The sequence below is a fragment of the Leuresthes tenuis genome, unplaced genomic scaffold, assembly GCF_036924035.1.
Source record: "Leuresthes tenuis unplaced genomic scaffold, fLeuTen1.0.hap1 SCAF_2, whole genome shotgun sequence".
Taxonomy (NCBI): domain Eukaryota; kingdom Metazoa; phylum Chordata; class Actinopteri; order Atheriniformes; family Atherinopsidae; genus Leuresthes; species Leuresthes tenuis.
In genome coordinates, this window is record NW_027325356.1 from 27120 (window position 1) to 38983 (window position 11864).

Sequence of the window (11864 nt, forward strand, 5' to 3'; positions counted from 1 at the left end):
GTAAAAATGCGGAGCTGATGTCATCCACTGTCATTGTTGGTGAGGTAACTGAATGTCTGTGTCACGTTGAAACAGTGACTCTTTGTGTTTAAATTAAGTGTTTTGATTTATTTTCTCTGGAATCCAGAACAATGTGATAAATCTGATTCAGTTACATTTACTTTACTCCTCTAAAATAAAAAAAATCTGGAATTAAACAGAATCCAAGAAGAACTGGTCCAGAAGTCCAGAGTCAGAGTGTGTTTGGTGTAGGTGTTCTCTGGGGAGATGAGTCTTTGCTCTGATAGCATCTGGTAGCTGGTTCAAGCATCGTGGAACCACCAATGAGAACAGTTTGGACTGAGACTGCCTTGTTTGTAGGGATGGCAGAACCAGACAATGTTCCAGAGAGGAACACAGAGGTCCAGAAGGAGCATCAGCCTGTATGCCATGGGCAGCCAGTGGAGGTTAATGAATAAAGGAAGATCATGTGACCTTTTTAGATGATGGAACAGCAGATGCTCTGCTAGGTTCTGGACGATCTGTGGGGGTTTTCTTGTGCATGATGGGATAGCTGCTAAATGAGCACCGCTGTTGGTCAAGGTAAAACATGAGTGTCATGGTCTTTGACTATATTTTATCCCTTTTGTGAAGGAATAAAACCTAAGCTTCATGTAGCACCTCCCAGGCAGGAAGCAAGAGGTTTCAGGCAGGTCACACTGGGAGGAGGCCACTGTGTAACATCCACTGGAGATATTTCAATTCTCAGCCTTCTTGGGAAAGCCTCAGACTTCCTCAGGGAAAGTTGGAGGAGGTGGGTGCGGTGAGGACGTGACCGTTTGGTGAACATGACATATGAAACTGATATCTGCACCTGTTATGAAGGGCGAAATGTAACCCACTTCTTGTCAACCAATTGTGTCTGTTTGTATCACTACATTCAGGGAACTCGGTAACATAAAGTTATAGATAGATGTATTATATGAAACTTGGATCCCCAAAACATATTAAACCCAATTATAGTGCCACCTGAAGGTGGACACCTTTCGCACACAAGGTATGTGGAAGCTCTGAATCCAACCTGTAAATAACTCTCTCATTATTCAAATGGTTTAGGCTGCCCATGCAGTTTTATTGAATTATTCCAGAAAAATTACAATGGAAAACAGTCTGTGGGTATGGACTGTTCCTGGTATGCTGTCTATTGTTAATAGGGTTAAATAACCATAACCCTTACTGCAGGTGTGGAAGTGATCTGATGTTTTCAACTACACTGTCCGCCAAAAATAAATCACACACTCTAATATTTTGTTGGACCACCTTTAGCTCAGATTATGGCACAGATAAGCTGTGGCATTGTTTTGATAAGCTTCTGCACTGTCACAGAATTTTTTTGTCCAGAGTTGCATACATTTTTTACCAAGATCTTTTAGTGATGATGGGAGAGTCGGAACGCTGTGCAAAGTTTTCTCCAGCACATCCCAAAGATTCTCAGTGGGAGAAGGTCTGGACAAGAGGGCTGCATTGTGATTGGGTCCTACCGGGTCCCACGGGACCCAACTCAAATCTCGCGGGAGCGGGCGGTATGAATTTTGCTGCAGGCAGGAGCGGGCGGCTAGAAAAACCACTGCGGGATCGGGATGTAGCCTAGCGACAGGATGTCAATGAATTATGTGGAAAGGAAGCTCAAAGAAGGTCTTTACAGCACAAAGACAAAGCAAGGCAAGTCTGACATTTGGAGAAGTTTCTCACTTGTCCATGAATCTCTTTATTAATAGCCTATAAAATTACGTGTTTTCTCCTGCGGGACGGGAGAAGACACAAAATCAATGCATTTCTATTATTGTGCAGGCATAAATCCTCAAAGTTTTGCGGGAGTGGGCGGGAGTGTAACACACACTTTGCGGGTGTGGGCGGTAATCGTCAGAAATTCAGTGGGCGGAAAGCGGGATGAAGAAAGGGTTAGGGTGCCAATAATTTGACCCTACTGAACCAGATCAACATCTTCTCCACGACCACAGGATTCAGTTAAATTCAATTCAGTTTTATCTATATCGTGCCAAATCACAAAAAAAAAATCAATTCGCGGCTGGGGCCTTTCTGTTTGGAGTTTGCATGTTCTCCCGTGTATGCGTGGGTTCTCCCTGGATACTCCGGCTTCCTCCCACCGTCCAAAAACATGCATGTTAGGTTAATTGGTATCTCTAAAATTGTCCTTAGGAGTGAGTGTGAGCGTGTGTGTGGTTGTTTGTCTCATTTGTCTCTCTGTGGCCCTGTGATGGACTGGCGACCTGTCCAGGATGTACCCTGCCTCTCGCCCGATGACCACTGGGATAGGCTCCAGCCCCCCCACGACCCAACCAACAGATTAAGTGGGTACAGAAAATGGACAGTGCCAAAAAAATTACACTCATGGAGTTTCTTTACTAAAGTACACATGATAAACACTAAGTTGATACAAGCCAAGAGGACATCTTTAAAAATCTTATCTGAACATATGTCCTGTGTTGTAAGGAAAAACAAGCTACGTCTGTGTGATTGATCAATTTCAGGCTGTTGATTATCAATAAATCTTAGTGACTAATTCATGCTGCTCCTGAATGACTGCTATGGTATTTGTAAAATGAGCCAGTTGTTATGTGTTGGTTGAACATTTTAACGACATCATCTACAGAACTGAACATACCCACTGGCACTGATCATGATTTGTGGCTACACTAATGTTTTCCTGGGACAATAAATTGGGGTGTTTATCAGCAGGATTCACACAGACAGCCACAACCCCAGTGATTTCACTCAAGAGGAAATGACGTGTGCATGTTAGCAAGCAGGCATATACAGTATGAGGCCCCTGAGCGCAGCCCCACCTTTTACAGTCAAGCTTGTTTGGCTTGGATTTGGCATATTACTAACATGATCAAATGTTGATAAATATCAGCTTACAGATTTGCATCACATCAACTGAAGTAAAACATCAGCATCTCAGAATCTTTGTGTATTTATTGTGTTATCACTGTTTTTAGACATAAACATATCTATTTTCTTGTGAGTTGGTGGCTTTAATTGTTGAGATTTTCTGCTGTGTATTGATTTTTTGCACTGCTCTGGTGATTAACTTCTGACATTTTACAACATCTTTTATGATGAACAACCATGCAAACAGAAAAGATATTTACAAAAAGGAGCAGCTGATTCACCTTTCCAAAAGCCAATTTATAACTGGAATAAAGACCCAAAATCCCAGATGAGTTGAAAAGGAAACGCTGTTGATTTTAGGTAAGAGCAAGACGAAGAAACAGGTGATGAGTTTAAACAAAGTCTTCCATAAATCCTCATGGGGAATGCAAGATCACTGGCAAATAAAACGGATAAGCTTGGAGCGCTTAGGAGGACAAAAAGAATGTTGAGAATGCAGTCTTGTGTTTGACTGACACATGACTGTAGGAGCACATACAGACTCCAACGCCTCTCTCCCCAGCTTTAAGATAATATGAATCAACAGAGGCCTGAGGAGCAGTGGCAAAACCAAAGGTGTAGTTATCACAGTGCTTGTTAGCAACAGATTGTGTCATCGTGGACATGTCCCTGTGATGGAGAGGATCTGTACCAGGGACACTGAACTGTAAACTGTGTGAGTTTACTGCAATATTTTCCACAAAAAGTTAATCTGTATTATTCTGGTAGCGGATTATATATTACCCATAGTCGCTGCCAACACAGTCTGGGACATAATCAGATTAGGCACTTCTAGGCCACAAAAAAAAATATTCACCATAGTACTGAAACTTCATTACCTAAAGTAAACAATGACCTCCTTATTCTCTCTGATAATGCTTTTGTCTCTGTGCTGGTCCTATTAGATCTCAGTCCCGCATCTGACACCGGGTTACACCAATCGGAGATCACTAAAATTAATGTTGCAATGAACAATGTCAAACTTCATAGTTTTCTCTGGACCCCTGCCAAATCTGACGAGCGATGACATGTTTTGCGGCATGTCTTCCTTCAACCGCTGGTTGTCTAGATGGTGTCCAGCAAACAATGTAGGCTATATAGATAATTAGCAATATTTTTTGAGAAAACATCATCAGATTAGGAGAAATGGCATTCATCCAACTTTGGAAGGAGCAGCTCTCATATGTAGAAATATGGACAAATTTATTAGTCATCCAAAAACATGACAACCCAGGGTTGAGACCAGGATGCAGAGTTGTAATCTGACACACTTCTCTACAGCTTCCCACCTGCTGATTGGTTTGAGCTCTTTTGAATCTCTGATTCTCAGTTTTTCCCAAAGTGGAAATCACAAAAACCTCTTGTGTTTGTTGTTGTGTATCGTCCACCTGGCCCTCATTCCGAGTTTTTATCCCCGTTAGTGCTGAGATAAAGTCATCGTAGTCGGTGACTTTAATATTCATGTAGATGTTGAAAATGACAGCCTAAATATTAACTTTAATTCTATATTAAACTTTATTGGATTTTCTCTAAGTGTTCACAGACCTACTCACTGCCTTAATCACACCCTTGATCTTGTGCTGACTTATGGCATTGAGAGTGAACAGTATTCCCTCATAACCTTGTGTTATCTGACAATTTTTTAATGTATTTTTTTATATATTACTTGACTGTACAGCTTCTGAGAAGAAATTTGGCATAATTCACAGCTGCATGCTTTAAAGCAAACTGCAAGAAAGTTTGAAAGAAAATGGTGTTCCACTAATTCAATTATTCTGGAAAGAAAGTTTTATAATGTATCAGTAACCCCCTTCATAAAGCTAGAGCTGCTTATTATTCATCATTGATAGAAGAGAATAAGAATAATCCCAGGTTCCTCTTCAGCGCTGTTGCCAGGCTGACAAAGAGTCCGAGCTCTGTTGAGCCATGTATTCCTTTAACTCTCAGCAGTGATGATTTCATGAGATTCTTCATCAATAAAATTGTTTCTATCAGAGAGAAGATTGATGGAATCCTTCCCACTTTTATCACTGATGTATCATCAAGTAGAGCAGCTTTAGAAGTATCTTTAGAACCTGATTTGTATTTAGACAGCTTCTGTCCAGTTGATCTTTCTGCGCTTACAACGATAGCTTGTTGTATTTTACTTTACAAGTTGTACATCAACTTGTATTTTAGACCCAATTACAACTAGACTGGTCAAGGAGGTTTTCCCCTTAATCAATACTTCCATATTGGATTTGATCAATCGGTCTTTGTTGACAGGATATGTACCTCAGACTTTTTAGGTTGCTGTAATTAAACCTTTACTTAAAAAACCTACTCTTGATTCAGAAGTGTTGGCTAATTATCGATCTATATCCAATCTCCCTTTTTTGTCTAAAGTTCTTGAAAAAATAGTTGCAGCTCAACTTTGTGATCATTTACATAGAAATAATCTGTTTGAAGAGTTTCAGTCAGGATTCAGAGTGCATCATAGCACAGAAACAGCACCTGAACATGTTATTGGGATTAAAGGAACTGCATTAGGCTGGTTTAAGTCATATTTATCTGATAGATTCCAGTTTGTTCTTGTAAATGAAGAATCTTCCTCACACACCAGAGTAAGTCATGGAGTTCCTCAGGGTTCTGTGCTTGGACTGTTTTATTTCACTTTATACATGCTTCCATTAGGTAACGTTATAAAACAGCATGGCATAAATTTTCATTGCTATGCTGATGATACTCAGCTGTACTTATCTATCAAACCAGATGCAACCATTCAGTTGGTTAGATTACAAGCATGTTTTAAAGACATAAAAACCTGGGAGACTCAAACTTACTGTTTCTAAATTTAGACAAAACTGAAGTTGTTCTCTTTGGACCTGAGCGCTTCAGGGAGAAACTGTTTAGTTGTAACTTACTCTAGATGGTATTTCCTTGGCTTCTAGTACTACAGTGAGGAACCTTGGGGATATTTTTGACCAGAATTTGTCCTTTGACTCACATATAAAACAGGTTTATAGGACTGCCTTCTTTCACTTTCGTAATATGTTAGACAAGTTAGGAATATTCTGTCTCAGAGTGATTCAGAAAACCTCCTCCATGCATTTTTTACTTCAAGATTGGACTACTATAATTTTTTATTATTGGGCTGTCTGACAAATTCTCTGAAAAGCCTCCAACTGATCCAAAATGCTGCAGTCAGAGTTTTGATGAGAAGTAACAGGAGAGATCATATTACGCCAGTTTGAGCTTCTCTTCATTGGCTCCCTGTTAAATCTAGAATAGAATTTAAAAGTCTTTTATTAACACAAAAACCCTCAATGGCCAGGCACCATTTTATTTGAGAGATATTTTTGATCCGTCTTACCACACCAGAACTCTGCTGACCAGCTTGTTGTTCCCAAAATCTCTACGACTAAAACATGAGGGATTGCTTTCAGTTGTCAGGGAAGTAATTTTCCAGTTTGGGATGAATAAAGTACTTCTATTCTATTCTATTCTATTCTTCTCACATTGAACCAACTCCTAGCTGGGGTACAAAATCCCAACATCCTCTCTGCTTTGAAGACAAGTCTTATAACATGTTTCATTGAAGAAGCTTAACTTAATGTTTGTTTTTATGTACAAACATTTTTACAAACGTTTTTAAATGTTCCGAAGATCATTCTTCTATATTTTGATATACAAATACTTGACCGGTTCAGCGTGTACCCTGCCTCTCGCCCAATGACAGTTGCGACACAAAATTTTACCAATACAAACAGGTTTATAAGGGATATGAGGTATTTAAACAGTGCAGACTGGTTTACAAAGGATTTGAGGTATTTAACCGATGCCAATGGCTTAAGAAATCTTTGAGATATCTAAACAATGCAGATGGGTTTATGAAGGATTTGAGGTATTTATGTTTATGTTTATGCATTTATCCAAAGCGACTTACAGATAGGCAGATAGGGTAAGGTAGTACCTTTCATACAGGGGATTTGAACCCAGATCTCCCACATGAAAGCTGGCAAACATACCACTACACTATCCAGTCCCTATTAACCAATGCAGACAGGTTTATGAAGGATTTGAAGTATTTGTCCAATGCAGACGGGTATGTGAAGGATTTGAGGTATTTAACTAATGCAGATGCCTTTATGAAGGATTTGAGGTATTCAACCAGTGCACATGGTTTATGAAGAATTTGAGATATCTAACTAATACAGACGGGTTTATTAAGGATTTGAGGTATTTAACCAATACAAACGAGTTTATGAAGGATTTGAGGTATTTAACCAATGCAGATGGGTTTATTAAGGATTTCAGGTATCTAACTAATGCAGATGGGTTATGAAGGATTTGAGGTATCTAACCTATGCAGAAGGGTCTATGAGGGATTTGAGTTATTTAACCAATGCAGATTGGTTTATTAAGGATTTGAGGTATCTAACTAATGCAGATTTATTTATGAAGGATTTATGGGGTTTATGAAGGGTTTATGAGGGATTTGAAGTATTTAACCAATGCAGATGGGTTTATTAAGGATTTCAGGTATCTAACTAATGCAGGTTGGTTTAGGAAGAATTTGAGGTATCTAACCAATGCAGACGGGTTTATGAGGGATTTGAGTTATTTAACCAATGTGGATTGGTTTATGAAGGATTTGAGTTATCTAACCAATGCAGAAAGGTTTGTGAGGGATTTGAGGGACTTAACCAATGCAGATTGGTTTATAAAGGGTTTGAGGAATTGAACCAATGCAGACAGGTTTATGAAGGATCGCAGGTATTTAACCAATGCAGGTGGGTTTATGTGCAATCCTGCAGAATGCTAACAGTGTGTAGCCCTTGGAGTTATGGTAAATGGACTGTACTTATAAATAGCTTTTCTAGTCTATGTGACCACTCAAAGCTCTTTCACAACTCATGCCACATTCAACCATTCACGTACAGACTCATACAGCACGCTACACAGTGCTTTGTTTTAAGCATTCACGCATTCATACAGGTGGGCAACATGGGGACACTTCCGTGGAGAAGAAGGGAGTCGAACCACCAATCTTCCATTTAGTAGGTGACTGCTGTTCCTTCTGAGCTGCAGCCACTGATGACACTACACAAAGTTCAGATGCTAACTGGTTGGAAATTCACTCATCATAAAGAGGACAATTTGTAAAAAAAAAAACAAATAAAAAAGGAGGCCAGGTTTAAAGCATTTTAACATTTACACACCTTTCACACTGTGGTTGTATCTCATTGGACATTCTTGTTAAGCTGTTGTCTTTCTTGAGTAATTAACTCACACCAAATAGACAAGGTTCAAGGTCCAAGGTATCTATATTATCCGCTGGGGGGAGATGGGGGGGGGGGGTAGTGGGGGGGGGGGGGGGGTAATTTGATCTGCAACAAGCAGTCATTCAGTTGCAACAATCATGCAAAAACGACAAAGCAAAACAAAATAAAATAGCAGCAAAGGGACAAGGATGACTAAAAACAAAGTAAAGCTACTTATTTAGCCGAGCAATGGCAGCAGGGACAATAGAATGTTTGTATCTATTAGTCCTGCATTTTTAGAATTACACAGGATTAGACAGGGCTGGATAGCGTAGTGGTATGATTGCCACCTTCCATGTGGGAGACCTGGGTTCAAATCCCTTGCATGAAAGGTATTACCTCCAGTAGGGGTCCTTAGGCAAGACCCCCTTACCCTACATCCCTACCTGTAAGTTGCTTTGGATAAAAGCGTCTGCTGAATGCAGAAACACACATAGACAGTAATGTTAGTGAAAAACTTGTGTTCCGCCATGTCAGCCCGTCCATATGACCAAACACCCTTTCAACTCTCTCAGCTGAGAAAAATATCAGCAGCACATCAACTCTGACACTCTTTCTACCCCCATACCTTAAAAAAGGACATAATTCCTACCTTCAAAGAGCTGTTTGAACTATGCCACAAAGATCTTTGTCCATTTTGACGTCTGAATGTTCCACACGAGAATAAAGCTAAAGGACCAACAATAGCAACAACACAGACCAAAGCTCAGATGGTTCCACATATTTCTAACAATGCCCCTATTTGGCAGCAACACTTAACAATGGGTAAACATGTTGCAACTTGTAACGCACCACAAACCCATGACAGAACCCTTAAAACTAGTTTGCGCTGTAAGATTCTGAGTCACAAACAAATGTTGGAGGTCACTGACAGATGCCCATATCTTAAGTGAATCTGAGTTTGATTGGTGGTCATCAGTCACTGCATAGAATCAACACAGAATCATACCAGAACCCTGAGAGGAACACGGTGGTCCAGAAGGAGCCTATATGACTGAATTTAAACAGCTGCTGCAGACTCAGAAGTCACTCCGTAGGCAGCATTGGGGACTGGGTCAGATTCAGACAGGTCTGGTTTAGTTCTGCAGCAGCAGCTGCATCTGAGTGGTGTACTATGAAGCAAGTGGAGCTGATTCCCCACTTGAAAACATGGTTTTAATAGTAACTCGATCTACAATGTACGTGTTGGTTTACTGCAACTGCAGCATCTTTGGTGGGCAGACAGGATTGGATATTTAACATATTTCAGCTGCAAATCTACTTGAATTCAACATGAAATTCTTATCAAAAATACTCATTTTTAGTGAAAAGCTGATGGTGTGGCATGAACTGAATACCAGATGAAGGTGCCTGATGTTGGAAGACAGCCATAGAAGTTGGAAACCACAAAGAGTTTGTAACGACTTGTAGAATCAACTATCCCTGAAATTCAAGTTGTGTCAAATATTTAAACAGATCTATGAAAAAGATGCCATTGAATCAACATGGAATTGTGGTTTAATTTGATGGCTAAAATGTCAACATTAGATGTCAACATGTAATGTGGAACGTTAATCTGAAATGTGAATTATGGGCTTTAAATTATTTTCCAATCTCAACTCTCAGCTCTGTCTGACGACATTAAAATGTTGTTTCAGTCTGAGTTTGCTGTTTGGGACATCATCAGGATGAGAATCAGGGAAAGCCTGAAACTGTTTTCAGACAATCTAATCTGAAACTAAACCTAAAGTACTCTACAGCAAGTTATGAGCTCAGCATTAGTTTTAATGGTGAACACAGAAAATTGTGACTCGTGCTCGTTGACACGCTGAACTCACCTTAGACCACATTCCTGTGAACATCCGAGACCCTCCCACCATATTATTTCTCTCAGCTTGTTGGATGTGCAACAAACAGCAGATTTGTCACACTTTCAGCCTCTGTGTGTTTTTCACTGTTACCTTTGTTTTGCAGAATGTATTTTGGTCTGTTTTTGTTGAGCATCTGGTTATTTTATCCTATGTGCATTGTGTGTTTTATTGGTTTAAAGTCAGTAATAATTGCAGTGAACCAAACTTCAGCTCCATGAAGAACATTAAAGTCAACTCTCGGAACTGATTCTCTGGCTCTGTTGCAAACCCATCATCTTAACAAGCTTCTAATAATGAAGCAGACAAATACAAGCAATAATAAAAGCAATGACCCATACGAACTGACACTGGATCAATGTAGATGGAATTTCTGGAGACACTGAATATGGTGACCTGTGTGGGTCAGATTCTGACTGAGTCCCACAGTATCATATGTACCTGCCATCATATTAATCATCTCGTCTCACACACATGAGAAACAACCCGAAACTGAACTTTGCTGCAGCTACCATCTGACAGAAAGAGCCCCCAGCGTTCATCATCCAAACTCCCCACAGAATCTGCAACGTGGACCGGAACCAGTCTGATCCGCAGAGATCCAAACCACATTCCATAGGATAACTCTTCCGGTCCACATCCTGCTGGGTCAGAACCTTACACTCTGTCAGCAAAATGGTTTTAATGTGGGTGATTAACGTTTTTATGTTGGATGAGGTGACTGCTACTCGTGCACATGAATCTAACATACATGCACTCATTACTGCAGTTAACCTCACAGCTTCAACACGTGCGTGAGCCACAGTTTCAGCAGCTGATTCACAGAAACTCAGAGAGCTGACTTTATTTAGATCAGGGCTGAGAACTCAGCAGAACCAGCAGGAACCAAATCAGCAACCTCAGAGCTCACAATAAAAATATCTGCTGTGCGCGCACTTCAACACGCACGCTAATGCGCGCGTCGAAACTCTGTGAGGTCATCACACCCTGGGGACACTTTCTTTCTCTCCACCCTCATATATCATCATTATGATCCTTTCGTGCACGTGTCGTTTTACCTGTGTCGGCTGGCAGCGCGGGCCCCGTGCGCGTGCATGTGTCCGCCAGCATACAAGCTGTAAGAGGGTCGCAGCGGGAACGTGCTCTTGGTGTGTCCGCAGGTCCAGAGCACGAGCAGCAGCAACGGGAGCGCGGCCATCCCGATCAATAAAGGATCGATAAAAAATATTAATATTCAATCAGAAGCTGATCACTGGCGGGAAATCCGTCTCCATGGAAACAACAAAAAAGTTTCCACACAGTTCGTCCCGTCCTACAGTCCCATGATCCGGTTCCGATCCAAACGGACTCCTGTGAGCTCCCCCGGTCCCGATCCTCCACCTTTAAGCCGGCTTTAATCCCGTTCTGGTCCGGTTCGGTTCGGTCCCGGTTGGTCCATCCGAACTGGTCTATAACAAAGAGAAGAAAAAGTTGCGACAGACTGAACCGAGACAAGCTGCTCCTCCTCTTCATACACCCCCCCACCCCCGAACTGTCCCCGCCCCTCCTGGTGGAGAAACCGGAGCCGTGCGGCTCCGCAGCCACACCTGAACCAGGCCGAGCTCAGAGATGAAAACACAGGGTTTCTATCAAAGGTCCAGTCCGCTGGTTCTGACTCTTTTTTCAAATGTTTTTTTGTTGACTGAGAATTCCTTAGTCAGGCAGAAGAGAAACAGTCTGTTATGATTCTAACAGAAAGTAAAGAATAACATTTTGTTTTTCACATCTTAAACGTGTAAAA

General features: G+C 40.9%; 1 protein-coding gene across 2 annotated transcripts in view; it reads right to left on the bottom strand.

The window, feature by feature from the left end:
- Nucleotides 1-11584, bottom strand: part of LOC140301375 (EMILIN-1-A-like) — a 33368-nt gene extending 21784 nt beyond the window's left edge. For both annotated transcript variants that reach the window (XM_072379772.1, XM_072379771.1), the window contains exon 1: nucleotides 11143-11584. In XM_072379772.1, coding sequence (XP_072235873.1) covers nucleotides 11143-11282 — 140 coding nt within the window. In that variant the 5' untranslated portion in view covers nucleotides 11283-11584. The remainder of the gene's footprint in view (nucleotides 1-11142) is intronic.
- Nucleotides 11585-11864: the final 280 nt, after the last annotated feature.